Genomic DNA, 21,297 nt, shown 5'->3' with positions numbered 1-21,297 from the left:
AACAGCCTGTGAAGCAGCAAGCAATCAAGGTAAACATACCACAAGGTACAGTGAATGAGTCAGCACTGAAAAAGAAAATAGCATGTTGTTCTAAAAATGGCTTCATCCCACTCTTGTCTTCCTAGTGCATTTAAGTACTAGCGTCATCCGTTACAGCACTGGCACTAGCTAAGCATGTGGGTAATAATGTCAGCTGCGTACTCTACAGAATGAAAGAAAAGCACAAGAGTTGGTCTCTTAAAAAAAAAGAAGAAAAGAAAAAAAAGAAAAAAAAAAAAGCAGTTTCAACAAGGTTCTTTCCTGGTTTAAGTTGTGCCTACATGGAGAAGAGTTTTGAGGAAAAGCTAATGGAGTAATTGGCATTAAGCCCTCAGATGCATTTTTCCAGGAACTCTTCTGGGAAGAGGACATAGTCCCATGAACTAGACCATTGCCCCGGAGAGGCATGCAACTGTATGGAGAGGCCTGCTTTGCCAGGACAGATTTGAACCTAATGCACCTTTCTCAACACTTCATCTTTGTGAAACTAGGTTGTACCTGTTAGCTTGACATAACAACCATATATGAACTACAGAAAGAGCATCCAGTACTCTACCAGCCAGTGCTAGTAGAGTTTTGATACTAGTGTCCAAGTCACTTTCGCACTACCACACTACCTTCACAATTTAGCCTCCACTCCCAAATTAACTGGGTTGCCTCCACAGCAGGAAAAGCACGTATAGATTACAGGGCAGTCTGCATTGTAAGTCAGCATGGCCATGTGCTGAACTGTTTTCACTTCTGCAGCCCATTACAGTCCCACAAGGATGCCTCAGCTAGCCCTGTGCCCTCCCAAAGTCCCAAACAGAATATGTGCCAGAGAAGTCTGTGTTGCCTGGACACTAAGGGCAGGGATGGTGTGGCTCATGCCCTGTGACAGTGTTTGTGTCTACCTGCAACAGCTGGTGCGGCACCTGGGGCCATTCTGCACAGGTCAGTAAGGGTCTTGTCTTCCCATGCAGTGCACTGAGCTCATCTATTTGTAGCTGCTCCCTCTACGCATTGTATCGCTGAAACATTGCACTTACATTTTTAACAATATTAAATAAAAGATTTTTACATAAAGCTGATGTTTGCCTGTATTTACAGAATGCTGAAGGTTTTGTATTTCACAAAGATCAGAATACTTCATAAGTGCACCTTCCAAGGGAAAAAAATAAAATTAAGGAAAAATTATGTGCACCTTCCAAGGGAAAAAATAAAATTAAATCAATTATGGTGTAAAGTTCTGACCAGTTGTCTCAGATTACTGGTGCCTTGAATTACTGTAATAACCAGTGATATCAACAGTACATTTGCCTCCATGTCCCTTTCTAGAAAGCTCATATTGGCTTAAATAAATTGCTGAAGCTTCTTTTTTCAAAGAGGAATAGAAAGATCTCAGAGTTAGTATTTTCTTAAAGCAGACGAAACAAGTCCCTATTATTGTAGAAACATCAAACCCAGGAGTAGAAAAGGGAGGCCATGATCTCACTGCCCTTTAATCAGGGGGAATTGTCCTCCTTTAAAATGTTAGTACTGTGTGTTGCCAAATTGTTTTTCAACATTAACCTCAGCAAAGCTGAAGGCTGACCTTTGCAGTTGTTACTCAAAGGTGTCCTTGGGTCTGAAGAAATTTTCAGCTAGAAGTAACTTAATATTTTATACACCTGGGCCAGTCACATCTGTCAAACGAGACTGCCAGAATTGCAGGCTTGGGGCTGTAATGACCGCACACTCTCCTATGTAGCTGGAGTGTTGCCTTGGGCACACCTGGCTCCTCTCCTGAGCAGCCAATGCTATTTTTCCTGCAAGAGTTGACTTTAGAAAAATGGTGAAGTAGTCATTGATCATTATTTTTTTTTATGTCCATCTTACAATGTTGTACTTAAAGGTTGTGGTTTTTTTTTAAGTAGAGTTTCATGTGTGTTTAAATAGCTGAATGTCTATGTGGACAAGGTCCCTGGTACTTCTGGCAGGGGAACTGATCTTTTCAAAAGTGTACAGATAATTAAGCATTACATGGTAGCTAGACAAGACAAAACTACCCATTTCACTCTGTAAGCTAAATAATTTGAGTCATTTGAAGCTTACTGTTCAAAACAATCACTTATTAAAGAAAAAAAAATGGATGAAAGGCAAATATATATTTTGTATTATCTTTAATATTATTCTAAAGACATTTGAAGACTATTTTTTTACTATTAGCCTTATGATAAATGGAAGAAGTGGCATCATTTCTTGCTTAGATTAAAGAAGTCACTGTTCACTACAGGTCAGGCCTGGAGATGCTGGCTTTTAAGCTCTTCTTGCATGTCTAGCTTTATAGTTGATCTACAATGTTGGAGTCCTCACTACATCTGCCATCTCTGTGGTTTTGGAGATGCTGTGTGTTTTAAGTGTGTGGGGAGCACCTCTCCTTTCCTTCCTTTAAGGTCATTTTTGTCTCTCACTCCATTCTTCAGTGATCATAAATGGTCTTCGGGGCCCTGACTATGGGTTATAAAAAGGTAACAACTCTGAATTTCCCTTCACTATTAAAGGCAGAGATGTTTCCAGAGGAACCTATAGGTGTTTTTGGCTGATACTTCACACAGTGTAGAGACTCCTCATTGAATAGACTGATGATGATGCTTTATCTTTTTTTTTTTTTTTTTAATCAATTTCTGAATGTTGACAAGGAAAGGAAGTATCAGGAAGAGGATGAACCTCACACACTCTGGGAGACTTGTTTCCCCAATTTCATCGGTCACAAAAAACAAGCTATATGCTACAAATGCATACAGGTCAATTGGATTTTTCTAGCATGAATATTTTTCATGAAGAAATCAACTGTATTGCTCATTAAAGCCCCAGAATTATTCTTTTACATCAGTGCTCGTGTAGTCTATTGCAAGGGTTTCCGAGTCAGCAGAAAATCAGGCCTATCTGTTTTCCCAAAGCCCGTTAGCTGCGGTGGAAATACTTTATGGCTTCATCTGATGGCCCTTCCAGGACTTTGGTTTAAACTGTAGCTAAGAGGTAACTTCCCAACAGGAAATTTCTGGTTTTCTCACTTGTGTCTTGGATTAATAGGGAAGATACAGCAGAAATACCACACATTAGGTTTTATCATATATGAAAGTCTTCCACACTGTATACACTTTTTTTCCCCTATGCTCATCAACACAGTTTGGACTCCACACAGTCCAGAAAAAGGGAAGAGACAGAATTTCCTATGACAGAAGAAATGCCCTGCAGCTCTTCAGGGAAGGTTAGTTTCCACTCAGATTTTCCTTAGCTCTGCTTCAAGTCTAATTAAATTGCAGCAACAAAATAGAAGACCTTTTTCTTTCTCTTCCTGGAGCCTGTGATCTTTGAAGCACACGGAGAGCAAATAATATGTAACCAGCTCACAATTCTGCAGCGCCATAGTTTTGTGTATTACATAGATGAAATACTGTATTATTCCTATACCCTCACAAATATTCATGATCATGAGTTTACTTTATGAATTGCCATAAACTCAACTTAGTGCTTTCTCTTTTTCTGTAATTTTTATTCACTGTGCTGTGCAGATAGCTGGGCTCCATCCACTCTGCAAATATAGTACAGTTATCTCAGTCTCCTTTTTCCAAAACTATCCATCAGGAACACTTGTAGTTGGCTTCAGTTGCTGACACTGTGGTCCCCTGGAACTTCTCTGCTGCTTTGCTAGTGGGTATATTCCTGGCTCCCCTTCACCTGCAGTGAGTGAGGAGAGGCAATCCAGTTTTGTTCTTTAACACTTTGATGCTTGGTTTTGTTGGTTTTAGCAGTTATTTTTTTGCATCATAGTTCAATTAATTCAACTCACAGAGATAGATGTGAAGGAAACGGCAGCTATAAGCTGGCCCAACAAGGCAAAGAGATAAGAAAACAAGCTCTGAGTGCATGACTATGGCAAATTAATTGGCAGCAATGCTGTGTTTTGTGGAAGCATGAGAAGTTCCAAGTTTCAGTCTTTGGTGCTTCTGTGCCTTCAGCATTTTTGAAATACTCACTACCTTAGACTACATCCATACTAGCAAACTGAATAGTGTCATGAAAGGTTCCCTGGCACTTCAACCTGATCTTCTATTTGAGCAACACAGATTGTGTTGCTCAACCTGTCTCGGGCACTGTTTTGATCCAAGCCAGCTAGTGTTTCCTTAAACAGAGTCTTGGTACTGTTCAGGACTTACTGCAGTTAAGGGACCATTCCTGGTAGTCATGCTTCTTTGGAGGCAGATTACACAGTAGTGTGGATGTGGGATGCTGCCCTGTTGGCCTACAGGCTACAAGTGGGTCTTCATTTACTAATGAACACACAACCCTAAAGTAATCATCATACCATTTTTACCCTTCTCTCTCTCTCTAGTGATGATTCTGCAGCACCACAGCAAGTTGTAGCAAATCACTGGTTCATCTGAAAATGTATCTTTACTTATCTTTATTATTGTTGTTAGGGTTATTTTCCAGCTAGCACTCTAAGTCACTACAGTTATTAGGGTTGCTGGAAAAGCTGAATATTGTTTAAGGAAAACCTGCCCTACTTATGTTGATGGTAGTATATTTTTAAAGCAGCACAGGCTGACAATGAAGTAGCATCCTGAGACACTTACCAAAGGAAATACATAGTTGACCAAAACCTAGTTTTCTTGGTTGAATCCCTAATGTTTCTGTATCTTGTATTGACAGTCTATATCTCATTTAAGCATAGGCCAAGCCTATTTAAGCATAGGCCAAGCGCTTCAGTCTGAGCTTATCTCATATCTATGCTATCAGTGAGCTCCAGGTTTAGCAGGGAAAAATCACATAGTGGGGACAAGCCCACCACTAACTGACTGCACCTTGCTTCACCATCTCAGCATGGTGGGAGTCCAGTGGGTCCCAGAGGGATCCAGCAACGTAGCATAGGTTTTGCAGATGGCTGAACAGCAAGGCTCTTTGTGGGCAGTACAAGCACAGGTGAGCATTTGCCCCACATTCTTCCAAAAAATATAACATTGCCAGAGAGTCCTCACAACACTGTTTACAGCTTTCAGCCATCCTTGGATTACAGTTGGCAGAGAAATAATTAGGAAACATAGTGTTGGTTCATTTTTTCGAGTCCATCACTGTTGAGATAAGTATTATTTTAATGAAAACTGTTCTGTAGAAAATACAAAAGTGGTGATTAAACAATCCTGAGTGCACTGGACTTAAGTCTTCTCATAATGAATCATTTAATGGAACTTTTCGTGGGACTACACATGAAAAAATAAAATCAGCCAGTAAGGAATGCTGGTACCTCTTTGCCTATTTGCACAGCTTCCAGCTGGAGTATTGTGCTTATGTTTTGTGATCTGCATGGGTATCTATCCATTCCCAGATCGCAGATTCCTGAATTCATGCTGTTGTTTTCAACCCATTGTAAAGCCTATGTTGTTTGGTATCTACATGATATTCTTCCTCTTCCTGTGATACTGTGGCAATTCATATCAAAGCTTGGAGAGAATTGCTGGCAAGACAAAGACGTCTCTTGCCTTCTAAGATTAGCTCTTGCCTTGATGGGTGGTGTTGACTAACTTGTGGGGAATGCTGAAAGATCTTTCCGTGCGTCTGAGTTGTCAAGGAGTTCAGGGAGTAGGGGGTGGCATGTGAAAATTAAAGCTAATTAAGAGGATTGGCATTGTTATTGGTGAGGAGGAGTCCCTGACATATTTTGTAGAGATTTTTGAATGGGTTCATTGTATAATTCATAGTTTGAACAATGAATCAGTACAGTTAAAAAAAAAAAAAAAAAAAGAAACCTAGGAAAACCAGATAAAATTGTGTGCAGAGAAAGGTGGAGTTGAAACAAGGCTTTATTTTTACACAGTGTACTCTTCCATCCTGTAAAAAGCCAATAGGTCTTAACATCCACAGCCAGTAAATAATGGAATGCCATTAATGTTATTAACTTCAGAAGAAAATTCTAGTCATTAGAATTTTTTCTTAGAATTATAGAATTATAAAATTTCATTATAAAATTATAAAATTTCATAAGATTTTTTTTTTTTAAATTATAGCAGAAAAAGGGTCAGCATTCCCTTTTCAGCAAAATTTTTGAAAACGGGAGATCCAGCTCCTAACTCCCATTATAATATCAAGGAAACTTTCTACCATGCTTAAACCATGTCTGCCTCACAAGATCGTCTAGTTTCACCTGTTTACAGCAGTGCCAAGAGACTGTTCTAAAACTACTCAAAGACCTTATTTAAGAGAAAATCTCCTACCTATATTTCAGATTTAGTTCTTTTTTTTGGGTCAGCTTCTTGACCAGGCAGAGAAAGCATAAAAATATAACAACTATGTATCTACCATGTAATGTTTCAAATCTTATACTTATTATCATCTGTAGTCTGATTTCACGCACAGACAGCTTCTGCTTCTGTGAAATTTATATTGCTAAAATAAGATATAAGTTAAAATGAATATTTTGCTGCATTTTACATCTGCATGCTAATTAAATTTCACAGGACTCCTCTGAGGAAGGTAATCCTTGTTTTAACCTTTTAGAATGAGAAATATGAAGAAGTGATAACTCCCTCAGCTGAAACCATATATCTACAAGTGTTTCATTTTAGATAGTAAAATGATATGCCATATTTCAAGCAGATCAGCAATTTTGTGGTGGAACACCTTTAAAACTCGTGGAGTTGGGAGCAAATGCCACTGAAGTGGGTGGAACAACAGAAGCAGATCTATTTTGAAATGTCAGTGGCAGTTGCTGGTTTGACTTCTTTAGCTAAATCCTAAATTGAAAACTGAAAACTCAAATTAAAAATAGTCAAATTCCAAATGAATGAATAATTCATTTATTCTTCCAGTTTTGACATCAGTATTTTTTAGATACAAAGTTGGATATTCACACTGCTAACAGGAGCGCCTGGATTGGCTGTATCAGATTAGATATAAGGAAAGATTATCCTACCATGAGCATGGTCAAACACTGGAACAAGTTACCTGCAGAAGTTTTGGAGTCTTCATTCTCAAGAGATATTCAAAACCCAGCTGGACTTGGTCCTGGTTAACATGATGTATCTGACCCTGCCTTGAGCTGGAGGCTGGATTAGAGACCTCTGAGGTCTCTTCCAGTCTCAGCAATTCCATGATTACATTTTTTTTTTCCAGATACTTGGTAAATTCATCCTTGTTTTCCACAGAAACATGCTTCTGCTTACATATGCAGAATTTTTGCAATTTGAGAATCAGGAGACAGACCTACTGTGGAATTCCAATCAGTTGTCCAAAGTCAGGCTTTCTTCTGCCCTCTTCTTCTGACAGGTCTAATACATGCGAAACCAACATCTGACAAAACACAAGTGTAGTGTCTTTTCTTCTGTTAGAGGGAAATATGAGAAATTGTAGTGTAGAATCTCACAGTTAAGAAATGAATTGAGTTTCTTCCTGAGCATGCATCGGTTCAAACCTACATATTCCCAATTCTCCAAAGAGCATTCTGAGCAGAAGATTATAAGGCAGTCTGGAGTGAGCACTTCTTTCTTTGTTAAGATTCTCCACAGTTTTTATCTAAAGACCCTTGCACATAAAATTCATGCGGGTGTTTATCCCAGGGACTATAACTAAGCTCCCTTTTACTAGGCAAGAGCCTGGATCATAAGGCTGCAGCACATCCTTTCTTGTATACAAAGTCATCTTCTAAGCAGCCCTCCCCAGGCAATCTGTGAGCATTTCATGAAAAGGGGATGGTTTACAAAGAGAGGTGAAGAGCATGCCAGTTTATCTATCAGCCCTAAGTCTTCTACTTCCTAAGCACTCCAGCAATTATTAATTAAGGAAATAGTTTGGTTTCTTTTGGATGCGATTTTGAAGGAGCTAACTCTCCTAGATACCTTTTATGGCAAGTTTAGGCTCCTAGCTAAGGTTCTGAAGTTCACTCTCAGGATCAGCTGCGTAAAACATAGTGAGGTAAGTTTTAACTACCAGGTGCTGTAATATCACTGGCCCTAGGTAACTAACCAAAAATATCACAGTGAATCAGCAGCAGAACAATTAAGAAGTCCTACATTTCCCGAACCTCCTTGTGCTCCTCACAGCAACAGTGCATAAAATTTATGAAAGAGACTCATCATTTTCCACAGTAGTTATAACCAAATCAGCAGCCGGTGACAAAATTAAATGCAAAGATCTAGACCTTGTCAGCTCGTTGTTCTTACAAAAGGAAATTCATATGGTAATATGCAGTCTAACTCCTCTGTGGATAAAAACTGCATACACAAGGATTCATGTTAACATCTAGAACAGGAGGAAGGCTTTTTAGACATTATAAATATCAGCACTCATTGCTATATGCAAGTAGATAATTAGGGTAATTATTCCCAATTAGCAGCTGCAAACCCTGCAGATGGGAATTTCAGGGACTGGTAACTATTGTAAGGAAGTATTTCTGCAAGCTGTAAAGCACTTTTCATGTTTTGAAAAATATACATGTAATGACCCTCGCAGTCGCTGTAAAACACTTTTGTTAACACTTCAATATAAAGAAAAATTTTTCCCACACTATTATAACACTTCAGCTTTTCTTTAAAGCTATGCTGGGCTCTGAAATGGCCTGGATTTTTCCAAGTATTAAATCCATCATTTAAAGTGAATGATGAACCAGTGCTGGCCAAACTAGGACTCAAATTTTGCTTGTGTTTTCAGACCATGATAAAAAACAATGTCAAGGGCCTTTTCATTGGCTTCTGAAGACAGCAGAAGGACTCCATATGTTTTCATAGGCTCTATATGAACCCTGAAAGAATGTGTTGTGAAACTTCCTTACCAGGCTCCAGGACCATTACCCTTGTGTTCACTGGGTTCTGTTCCTTTGAATGGCTCAAGGGTAAAAAGTATTAATTAATTGTAAATAATGTTTGTTTCTCAACCATAAAGTCTTCTGTGCTAGACAACCAGTGTAGACAGTCAACTCTGGTTGGAAAAGAATTCTTGGTGCATTTGTGCATACAGTGAGTACATCACAAGCACAAATGGAGCAGGGTTTTTTCAGTTCTTAGGTTTCTTCTGAATTCATTTAAGTTATGAATTCAGAAAGTTAAAGAAGTGTAATCAACAAAAACAGGCACATAATTGTAAGATTTGTTCTCATAAAGCTCTATCACAGTAAAGAAACTTATTTTTTAAATTCTTTAATGTGAAAAATCATTCATCCCTATCTTTTAAAATAAGATTTCAGTGTCAAGCAGCAAATAGTTTGTGTTTATTCATTTAAATCCAATCCTTATCTAGTTATTTGAATGTGGAATTTCAGACAAAAACATTGAGAAATTAATCACTTTTTGCATGAGTAACTAATAAGTTGCTGATCTGTCTTTTTAAACTTTATATTTAAATATCTTTAATCTAAAATGAAGGAGAAAAAATTCAAGCCAAAATAATTATTCTATTAAAAAAGAACACATATGTTTTTTAAAGAAAGTATTGAGATTAAACATAATAATTCAGCTTTAATACAGAAAATTGCATAGTATAGCTCACTCATCTAGATGTCCATGAAAACTTTTTCAGCATTGGAATCGTGGTTTTAACTTTGTTGATACTGAGATAATAAAGAAGAATTAAAAGCGGGAGCATGTTTGTATGATATCAGTTAATTTTTCTTAATATAGTACTCCAATTCAGATTTTTACAGTTACCAGTATTAGTGGTTGTGAATAACAAAGCTTAATAAAATATGTTTATTTTCTATATTTTAGGAGTCTAGCTACTACAACAATTGTTACATGTAAATATCTCTTAGGTCTCCCAGAATCCCCCAAATCCTTCCTCTGACATTAATTTCATATATATTAGGTTTTAGAATAACAATTAGGATTATGTATCATATTTACAGGCTTCAAGTTTGGGAAAATTTCTCACGTTTCCCTTCCAATCACCATCCAAAGCTGAATAAGGTTTGTTTCCTTGCATGATCTACACTGTATTTCATTTAAATACATCCTCCATCTTGTTATTTCATATAAGAATAGAACTCATAATATTTGTCTGGTATTTCTCTCCAACAGTTTTCTGATCTTTGTGATCTGTTTCATCTCAACTAATCTGATAGTATCTTCAGTCCCTCTTCTCTCCCGAGTTTGTTTCTTTAATATCTCTATCTTTACTTGTTCACAGTCTTTAAAAATTTCATTTTTCACTTTCAGTCCTTTTGTGGGACTCAAACCATCAGTTCTGTTCATGTGGTGTGTGGCTAATTCATGTATCTTGAAAGGGCAGTAAGGATGACAGGGAGATCATGTTAGTTCTTTAAATCTGATTTCCAGTCCTGCTGAAATCAATGGGAACATTTACTTCAGCTCCACAGTGAACTCTCTCTGTAGGTCTACAACTTATTTGACTTGAAAATCTTTATTTGGCATCCTGCTCTGCAGAAACTCCTAATATATCTGTTTAACTTGAAGATCTGATTTGTCGTATTGGTAAATAATGTCATTGTACTGTGTAATATATATGAAGTCATTATGCTGATAAAGTATTTGATGCTGCCAAGTGCATCAACCCTGGTCTCCCAAAGTGTTTGGTTGCATCCTTCTTTTTAACCATGAGTCATTATAATGGATTGGAGCGAGTTGCTTATATCGTTTAAGTTAAGTAAATGCTTAAATTACTGGATTAGGACCAGAGGAGTCAGCATCTTGAAAGATTAAACAAAAAGCAAAGACTATGCAATATTGACAGACAGACTTGCTGAGTTTATCCGTAACTCTATAAACAAGGCTAATTTCACTGGGGATTGGAAATTCTACTCCTGTTCAATTTGTTGCCACTACAGACAGATATACACCCACCAGATATGAATTATCTGACCACCAGGTTTACTATTTGAAAAACCACCTCAACTGTATGAAAGGAGCCTCAGCTTCAACGTATTAATAATTAACTGACTACATTCCTGATATGTCACCATCTCTATGAAGTATTTCGCAGTTGCTAAATAAGAAAAAAGACAGATTGCCACATTTGCCTTTTTTTTTTTCCAGAAGTTTGCCCTGAATCAGAATCCTGTCCATTTATGCAAAAATCATGGCTTAGCTTAATTTAAATGCTTCATCCTGAAAATCTGAGAAAGCCCCATATCAGGAAAGGGGGCAAAATGTTATAAAGTGTGCAGCTTTCAATGAGTTTTATGTCTGAGACATGTGATCAACCTAATGTTTATTAGATGAAAATCTGCGTGCAAACTTTTAAGATGTTAAGATTTCCTGCATTTTAGAGCATGTGCACAAATAGATATTGTGGCTGAGCTCACAAATAATGACTTGCTTGTCTCCTAGGTTCTAACATTTATGGATTGAACATTTCCCATCCTGCAATTGGACTTGAGCACCAAATCGCTTGTGGGCCTTAGAATTTCTTTCTAGGTGATTTATTTCTGAAGAATAAAAAATTCACAACTTGTCAGTGTAAAATGAGAAATAGAAAGAAGTATTTAAATATATTAAAAAATTCCCCTTTTTGTATGTGTGTTTGGTGATCTCTATTAGGTACCTCAGGATGAATGGGGAGGATATCCTGCCAGTGGGAAAGATGAAGAGATACCCTGCAGAAGAATGAGAAGCGGGAGCTATATTAAGGCCATGGGAGATGAAGAAAGTGGAGACTCTGATACTAGCCCCAAGACATCACCAAAATTAGCAGTTCGACCCGAGTCATTATTAAAATCCATTGGACAAAGACCACTGGGAGATCATCAAAAGTGAGTTTTATTATACCATGTTATAAACCTTTCTGAAAATTGATATGACTTAGGCCATTTTTCTTTGTGTCTTATTGACAGTGGTCAGTATCCATGAGAGAAGGTAGTCGGTAAAAAGCTAACTATGTCTTACTTCATTTTAAATTGACTTGATTAGTGGTTTAATTCTCTTGATTAGTGGATGAAAAACTGCTATCTTCCTCCATTCATGTAACAAACATGCTACTTAAGGAAGAGTTTATTATGTCTACTAAAGGAAATATATTCATCTTTATATTAAATCTCTAAAATTCTGAATATTCTTTAGCAGGATTATTTTATTCTAATTCTTTGTTATTTTATGGCTTTCTCTGAAATAGAAAGTACACTATTCTATAATAGCTATAATAACAACCAGATAATTGTAGATATACTTGGCATCTTATGTCCTATTTTCCATACAGTGCTTTCTCTGTGTATCAGCTATATTGTAGCATATACATTTGACACATTGGGCGGAGGGGGGATTCTTTCTTTTTTTTTTTTTTTTTTGCATTCATACTACCTGCAATACAACCTATTAAATAACTAACGCAAATTTTAAGACTATAGGAAAATGCATAGTTTTATTTGTTTTCCAATAGATCTTTGTTTTTCTCTTTTCAAGCTTTCAATATATTGTTTTTCTGAGTAATCTGTAAGTGTACTTCAGAAGACAATTTAAAGGTGGTAGCCACATTTCAAATCTGCTTCTATTAATGTGATTGGGTGTTTCTCACAACTTAGAAAATTGATCTTTTTGCCTGGAAGAAATACATAAAATGAAGAAATTAAGAGTGAAACCTTTGATTGTTGTTTATTGTTCTGTTGATAATACCATGCATAGTATACCATAATGACTCATCCTTTCATCAAATAAAGTGAAACGAAACAGAAACCTCAGGCAAAAAATCCCCCTGGCTTAATTAAATTGAATTATTTAGCTTGCAATTTAGAAGAAAAGTACCAACTTTCACTATGGAAGAGAACACTTAGCAACTATATTGTTTTGTATAGCTTGCTTATGCAACTCCGTAGGCTCCATTCAGATTCATAAAGAAAGACGTTTGTACTGTGAGATGGTGTAAGATTTCTGAGACATCATGAAACAAGACTGCTCTTGATAAAATCCAGTCAGGATACCACCTCAAAGGGTGCCAGAGGCCTTCATTGAGGTAACTAAACCAAATTCTGAATCTGAAGTATTTGCTGAAATATTAGTTCCAAAGATGAAGCATGGCCTACACCATGAGTACTGCTGTCAGACCTTTACCAGGCTGATTTCCAAAGACCAGAAGACAAGCTTTTAAAGGCAGTGATTGGAATCAATACTCAAATCTGTGATACCATTAGTCATTGTATCTGGGTTGAATTTGGTGTTTGAAGCACAAAGGCATATTTCTTGAATACATCGGTCCTTGATTTTCTAAGTGGCTATGAAAGCTGTGGGTCCTGAAAAAAGGCAGATATCCCTGTGGGGTAAGGGAGAGTGATCTAATGCCCACAGTCTGCTAGGAGTGATTCTTCTGAAGGCAATGGGGAAAAGGAGGTAGACAACTTTCTCAGATGTACATCAACCAGCTGTATTCCTGCTAGTAAATTAAAGAGTGCCAGAGAAGAGGCCTGAGCACAGAAACCCGATCACAAAGGCTGACAGGATTTTGTTGTGGTCCCTTGGCAGGCTTCTCATTTGGGCCTGTGGGCACTGTCCCAGACACTGCTTGGGCAATGCCTGGGCAGTGGTGTAGGCCAGGGATCATTCCCAGAAGGCAGCTTGGATGCAGCCATTCTGTTTCGGAGGGTAAAGAGCATGGTCATGGCTGGACAACACCAGCTGGCTTCAAGGCCAGAGGACAGGCACTGGCACTAGTTAATGTATTTAACAGATGTGGCCACTGAGTCTGAGGAGAATAGCAAGTACCTCACCAATTAGAAACCAAAGTGTCAGGGAACACCAGTGTTATCTAGTGACTAACAGGGAAAGCCAAACATCCATCTAGTCTTAGCTCTGTGTCCTGGAATCTGCCTTGCTGTGTGCATTCCAAGCATTGACAAAATAATCCCTATGTTGCTTTAGAGTTGACATTTGCGTATCAGTGATACTGCATGGTGATATTGGTTATCATGTCAACAGGTTTAACTTTTAGAGGTGATAAGGCAACAGGATCTGCTAGATTAGTGGGTGGGCAGATGGTTTGTCGGCGACCAGGTGGATTATGGAATCCAGCTCCAGAAGAATTGGAGACACATGTGTGCTGTCAGAGATGGAAGTACTTGGGAGACTACATACAATCTCAGATGACAGTTCATTCAGTAACCTTGCTAGCTAGCACCACATCCATGAGCTTTTTCACTAGGAACACAGGCTAAAAGCTTTGCTCGGAGACAGTACAAACTTTCCAAGTACTTGATCCAAATAAAATATTTTCCTATTCTCTTCCTTGTTTTGGACTATGGTAGAGCCCTCCTCCAGCCTTAGGTAGGTAAAAGCATAAATTTTTAAGTGAGCAGCAGGTCTCGGCACCTACCCTACACCTGCACAGCCCAAGAACAGATCCAGGCTGGGTCTCGAGACATATATATTTAAAAAAAAATAATGTTTGAAAAGGAAAGATATTTTTTTCTAATCCATTAAACTCTGAAGGCAGAGGTCAATGTCAAATGGTGTGTCTTCTGTCATTTTTCCATGTTAAAAATATAGAACTCAAAATATAGTTGATTAAAAACCCTGTGCAATGTTGATGTGGTATAGTGGGGTTGACAGCTGTGCCTGGTCCTGGTCCCAAAATATTTAATAGCATATTTACCACTAACCGCAGTAGGAAAAGGAGGACACTTTTTGTGATACTGTTATATACTACTCAGGGAGCTGTGGAGAATTTGTCGTAAACACTGCACTAGAAATAACTGAACATCCAGCCTGTTGCTGATATATCTTTAAATCCTTAAACTGAGGGGCAGTACCTTGAATCTGCCAGCCTGCCATAGACATTTTTTCAAGTGAACTTCAGACAGAAATGTGACAACTATTCTGGTTCTTGTACGTCTGCCTTGCAAAAATCTGCAAGTTCCAGAAGCCCTTGACATTATGCAGCTCTTTGGGCAAGCAGACAGACAGAAAATTTCTTGTCTCACAGAAATACAAAGTGCTGATGCTAAACCTGGGTTTTCACCACAAGCTGTCTCCTTCCAGTCCTTCTCTGTCTCACTGTGGTTACCTGTTAAGTCTGGCAGATTGATATGAAAGGTATATCAAGGGGTAATGGTTATGGAGCCTTCCTCTCTCCTCCCACACAGCTCAGCAATCCCCCTTGCATGCTGAGTGGCCTTTGTACCGCTGATCATGCTGCCAAGCCAGAAGCCAAGGTTTTGAACAACATTCCTGTATGTATAGCAGGACTGAAGAGCATTTCTGGCATGTATTATGAGAAATTACATAATTCGAGATGTCAGCTGCATTAGCTGCCTTTTTAGCTTGTTTACTAGGGTGGAGGGAGCTAATGCACAGAAATAAAATGGGGCTTTTAGTCTCTTAGTCCTTTGCTTGGGTGGACAGGATAGCTCAGAACCAGGGTCTGACAGAGCACCAGCAAACCTGTAATATAAATACTGATAATTTCAGTGGTACAAAAAGATGCATTTGCTGCAATAGGTGGGCTTCATGAGAATGTGCCTAGTTTTCTGTCACTATCCTGAAGAGGATAAAAAGGAAACTAGACAAGTTTTCACTTAACCCTCAACAGAACTTTGATACAAATGCATGTTTCTCCTCTGAGTTTTATCAAGTATCTTTTCATGGAATTTTCACCAATTTAATTCCTGCTTCTATTTTGACAAAGGTAAGCCCCTATTTTGTTGGTTCATGTTGATCAAAGATTTAGCAAATTGAACATTAAAAAATTATAAACTATAAAAATGCATATTCGTATGAATAAATAATTTTGTTTAACAACATACAAATAGATAAATGTGATTTAACAGAAGCATTAAAATTCTGAGATCTTGTCTTTTAAAAACTCATGGAGCATATTTCCCACGTAAAGTGGGAATTAAAAAGAAAGTCAGGGCCTGCCCACTGGTGTTTTATGCAGGTGGGAGTTGCAGGGCACGTACCCAAACACTGCCATCAGATCACCACCACTGTCACACTGTTAGCACAGCAGCATGATCCATGGCCCAGGTGCAGCCTAGGCCACCTGGGTCTCTGCTAGGTAGCATCCAGGCACATTTCAGGGACTAATCCTGTTGGATCCAGCCACCCTCTCTACAGGATAAGAAAGTTTAACCATACAGGTCAGTTAGCCGAAGGTGCAGAGAGAAACAGCTAGGCTGTTTCTGAGTAAAAATATAGTCTAAGTGACTCAAATTTTCCTGGATTTTTCAAAAATTAAATGCACCTGGATATCTATAGATTACTCACTGAAGATAAATGTATTTCAACTCTTTCTTTGTGAATATTGTTTGAAAAGAATAAGTAGTATGTCACACTATTTGCTACTATAACATCAAGTCAAAGGCCAGTATAATTCATTATTATTATGAAATTGCATTTGAGTGAAATATAATACAATAAGGCTTCCTGTGCTGGAGACAAGACACATACTTGAATCTGCTTCCTTTCCAACTTTTCCCTTTCTTGGAATAGTGCCAGCAGTCCCATTTATCGTGGAAATTATCAAGACTCACAGTAGTCATGGGGAAAACTATTAAACTTTTTTTTTTTTTTTGGTTGGTTGGTTTGTTGGTTGGTTTGGTTTTTTTTGTTTGTTTGTTTGTTTTATGATTAGGCATACAAAATCTTTTGGATGTCAGTTTTGGTATCCTGTGAACAACTATAGGTGTTTTAGAGATGAAATGCAAGGCTTTTTGTATCAGTCCATTGTTTTTTTGCTCTGCTGTGATGCTACTGGGGATGGATAGGTAGTCTACTGTGATGATAGGTAGTCTGCAGAAAATAGCTTGTAGAAGGTACAACATACCCATGTTGCTAGGTATTTTTATTTATAATAAAGGTCAAAACAGATGAGCAGTTAACAGAAATGGTAGCTGAAATAAAGGGAATATCCTAAACAAATATTGAAGAGAGACTGACCTACTTGATTTGTAACCTAGTAAATGTCGTTTTCCTGTATTTGTGACTAAAACAAGCAAAGCTGAGAGATAGAAGCTGAGAGATCTGGAAAGGAAAGCTGAAAAGAAAACAAGAATTTTGGTCTATGTATGAGAAAAAAATACTCTATGACTGAAGGAAATGTTCCAGTTATTTGATGCTTCTAATATTCAGGAAAAGAGGACTTAATATACTGATTATGTAAATTAACAGGATACCACTGTAGAAATAGCAAGTTCCATTTTCAGTATCTCCTTTTTGAAGTGTTGTGAAAGACTCTGAAAACTGTCTAACCATTTAGTCAAAAGGGATAACAATAGCATTTAGCCCAAAGTTAACATGCTCTATTTGAAGATCATACTGGTATCACTCATGCGAATGAATAATTGTGCTGTGCTGAAGTTTTCCATTATGCTCTGAAGTGACTCATGGGAAACTGGATACTGCATACATAAAGATGAAATAGATTAAACTGCAATAAAATAAAAACAGTGACAGCAATATGTACTTTTGTTTCCTGATCCTCTAATGGCAGACATTATTGTGGCAGCTGGTAGTCCTGATACCTTAAGATGATGGGTGAGCAGACAGAAAGGCATGTAAACAGATAGGTACGGTAAAAATGTAGTGTTTCAGTGAGGAAGGAAATCTGCCATAGCACAAATTATTTGGTGGACAACCACAGTACGATATCAGTGGTGCTTTATTTTCTCTTGGCTCTATTCTCCGTCTATTCTCCTATGCAATCTCCTAGCCATTTATGGAAGAGAGTGTCTCATAAATCGCGTTTATGGAGAAATCACATTTACAGAGAAAGCAGCATTGTTCCACTCAAATGTATCAGATATTATTAAAGTTCACAGCACACTTGAAGAATACTGTGCATGTCTAGATTTCAGCCACTTCACAGTCACACTTCACTTCACTTTTTGCACCTGCAAAACCACTTTATTCAGTAGTTTAAGCTGATATGCCTAAATCTTACCTAAAATGGTTGACCCACAAGTGTTTTCTGGGCTCAAGGTTAAACCAAATTAAAGCAGTGATCTGAGTTAAAAATAACCTATCCCTGCCCTTCCTTTTTTCAGAGTGAGAGATTGCATCTCTCTGTGGTCATAATGATTTATTCTGACTTAAAGAATATCTGGACTATGGCCCAAAGCAGGTCCATATGTTCTGTTCTGCAGACTCTCTTTTGGAAACAAAAATATTGTCAAAGTTCACAGAAAGGGGGTTAAACTGCAACAAGATCTGACAGCGCTTATCTGCCAGAACCCTTGGCTCAGCAGGAAACATGGAACACCTCTAGGACATGTGGGAAATCTCTGTTAAAAAGAAATATAAAAGCCATACCACTTGGAACCATTTGTGCTAACTACAGCACATGTACAACATAAGAAAGTGAAAACAAAAGAAGTTTGGAAGCTCTGCATTAGACCAAGCCTCTGTCCTTTCACAGAATCACAGAATTGTCTAGGTTGGAAGCGACCTCAAGATCATCAAGTCCAACTCTGACCTAACACTAACAAGTCCTCCACTAAACCATATCACTAAGTTCAACATCTAAACGTCTTTTAAAGACTTCCAGGGATGGTGACTCCACCACTTCCCTGGGCAGCCCATCCCAATGCCTAACAACCCTTTCGGTAAAGAAGTTCTTCCTAATATCCAACCTAAAACTCCCCTGGCACAACTTCAGCCCGTTCCCCCTCATCCTGTCACCAGGCACATGGGAGAATAGACCAACCCCCACCTCACTACAGCCTCCTTTAATGTACTTATAGAGATAGTGATAAGGTCGCCCCTGAGCCTCCTCTTCTCCAGGATGAACAAACCCAGATCCCTCAGCCGCTCCTCGTAGGACTTGTTCTCCAGACCCCTCACCAACTTCGTCGCCCTTCTCTGGACTCGCTCAAGCACCTCGATGTCCTTCTTGTAGCGAGGGGCCCAAAACTGAACACCATACTTGAGGTGCGGCCTCACCAGAGCCAAGTACAGGGGCACGATCACTTCCCTAGACCACTGTTTCTTATGCAAGCCAGGATGCTGTTGACCTTCCTGGCCACCTGAGCACACTGCTGGCTCATATCCAGCCAACTATCCACCAATACTCCCAGGTCCTTCTCTGCCTGGCAGCTCTCCAACCACTCATCTCCCAGTCTGTAGCTCTGCTTGGGGTTATTGCGCCCCAGGTGCAGGACCCGGCACTTGGCCTTGTTGAACTTCATGCAGTTGACCTCAGCCCATCGGTACAGCCTATCCAGATCCTCCTGCAGAGCCTTCCTACCCTCGAGCAGATCGACACACGCACCTAACTTGGTGTCATCTGCAATATGTCATCTCTCTTTGCCCAGGACAGTGCCAATGCCATGCCCTCCAGTGATGGACAGATTTGTGGGGGTTTCTCCTAGCAAAATACTGTTCGGTAGATGCACGGAGAAGCATCTTGATATTGCAGGCTGTAGATAAGTGTTCACATGTGGAGAAGCTGGGGTGCTGCAAAAGTCTTCACAGATTGAGAGTTTAAGTACAGCTTCCTTGCTAGAAAAACATCATATTTCTATGGTATCCATTGCTGCAAACCACTGCTGCAAGCCTCTTTCTTTTAATTTTTAAAGGTAAACTTCAATTTACCCTTAAATCCTCTTCTGCATTTTAAAGTGGGAATGGCTTAGAAGCAGTTCCTGTGGTATGTTTTGAAAAGAAGAGAGTGGAAAAATCACTAGAAAAGTAATCCTCATCTTTTATATGCTTTTTATTTATCTTTGTGTTTTTCCTCAATCTTCTGACTCTAAAAAGCCTCATTACACACTTCATTAGCAGCTTTCTGAGGCCCTGTAGTGTAGTAGCATCTACTCAGAGTCTCTGAGGGGTGAAATTGGAGATTTACTGAGGGGAGTTTGAGGCCTAATTACAAAGCCTTATCAACTAATAATGTAATCAGTGGGCCACTGGCACAGCGATAGTGTTCTCTGCCACAGTCAATAAGATCTGGGTTAGATTAGTCCACAGGGTTAAGAGGGAATGCTGATGAAGGGCAACTAGTCATCTGGCTACCTAGGAGGCATCTTTTATGGGGTCAGAAGAAGGTCCCTACCCTTTCTTCCTCTGCAGAATAATAGGAAATTCTCTTAAGCAGTGTAAGACACGTTGTTCTCTTAGAAGTAGCGCAGTTGCCTTTCACCAGTGTTTGCTTGAAACCCAGGGAGTAATTGAACCAGATCTCCTGCCTTATTGTAGTGGATACCAGCTTTATGTTGTAGAGCTGAAACCTATTTCCCTGCATTAGGGACAGAAAGGGTCTGAACAAAGTGCTGAGTATTCTCAGGAATAAATCAGGTTTTTGTCAGGAGAATGCAATTATGTGATGGATTGTGGTGAAAATACAGTAAGATTCAGGTCAGTCTCACAAGAATAAGTACTCAGACCCAAAAGAAAATATGTTCCTGGTATTTCATTTTGTTTTGTTTTTATAGGAGGGTGCTTATCCATCCCTTCTTTCAACAAATATGTTACTTTTATTTTCATTTGAAAAAAAAATGATTCAAGAACAGCTTTTTTCATTTGTATAGTTTTTAGTAAAAATAAACTATCAAGTGTGTGTGTAGAAACACTTCTCTGCTTCAGGCAAGGATTTGGAAAATAAGGTGCTTTTTGTTAAAAGGCATAAATGTTATATATTTCCTTTTCTCCCAAATCTACAGCATTTTTGTTTGTTGTTTTGTTTTGTTTTGTTTCAGAAATGATGTAGTCTCATTAATATCCTAAACATCAGCATGAGAAAGTCACTTATTTGCTTAAGGCCTATTGGCTTCCATGGACTTACATGTGAGTTTAACTTAAGCTCATGCTCAGATGCTTTACTGAATCCTGATAGTCTGTAGTTTGCATTTGTTTTGCCTAATTATGATTTCATGCATGTGTGCACATATGTGTACAAAAAGCAAATAAAAAATAAACAAAGTGAAATGGTTTCCTGAAAAAAAAAATCCTGTATATTTCATACCATAATGGGATTTAGGAACACACATCCAACATTTAAGTTCTGCTTACATCCTCAGATCCCTTTACTGAACTGCTACATGATGCTTTAAATGCCTTTAGGTTTTCATTGTAGCATCTGACTGAGTTTTGTTGTTGCTGACCAGTTTGCTGCCTAATCTCTAGGGCAAGCTCAAAATAGGATGCTGGGACAAGACTTGTAGGATTAGGTATATGTGCACATCTGTCACCTCTTACAGACAATAGCTCTGAGTTTAGATTTCCCAGAACATACTTTTATTACATCCACATGTTGCAAGTTTTGGAGTACAGGTTTGATCAAGCCCACATCCTCTGTATCTTTGCAAAGAGGTATAAAACTATAAGGCTTTTTAATTGTACTGAATTATTTCCTCTCATTCTGTTCTGG

At 38.5% G+C, this 21,297-nt stretch overlaps 1 protein-coding gene across 14 annotated transcripts in view; it reads left to right on the top strand.

Moving 5' to 3' along the window:
* DLGAP2 (DLG associated protein 2) overlaps nt 1–21,297 on the top strand; it is a 471,424-nt gene that overhangs the window by 380,055 nt on the left and 70,072 nt on the right. For all 14 annotated transcript variants that reach the window (XM_027455147.3, XM_027455135.3, XM_038177139.2 and 11 more), the window contains one exon: nt 11,547–11,758. In XM_027455147.3, coding sequence (XP_027310948.1) covers nt 11,547–11,758 — 212 coding nt within the window. The remainder of the gene's footprint in view (nt 1–11,546; nt 11,759–21,297) is intronic.

Source organism: Anas platyrhynchos, chromosome 3 (genome assembly GCF_047663525.1).
Source record: "Anas platyrhynchos isolate ZD024472 breed Pekin duck chromosome 3, IASCAAS_PekinDuck_T2T, whole genome shotgun sequence".
Taxonomy (NCBI): domain Eukaryota; kingdom Metazoa; phylum Chordata; class Aves; order Anseriformes; family Anatidae; genus Anas; species Anas platyrhynchos.
Note: the sequence above shows the minus strand (reverse complement) of the source record. Positions and strands in the feature narration are given on the sequence as shown.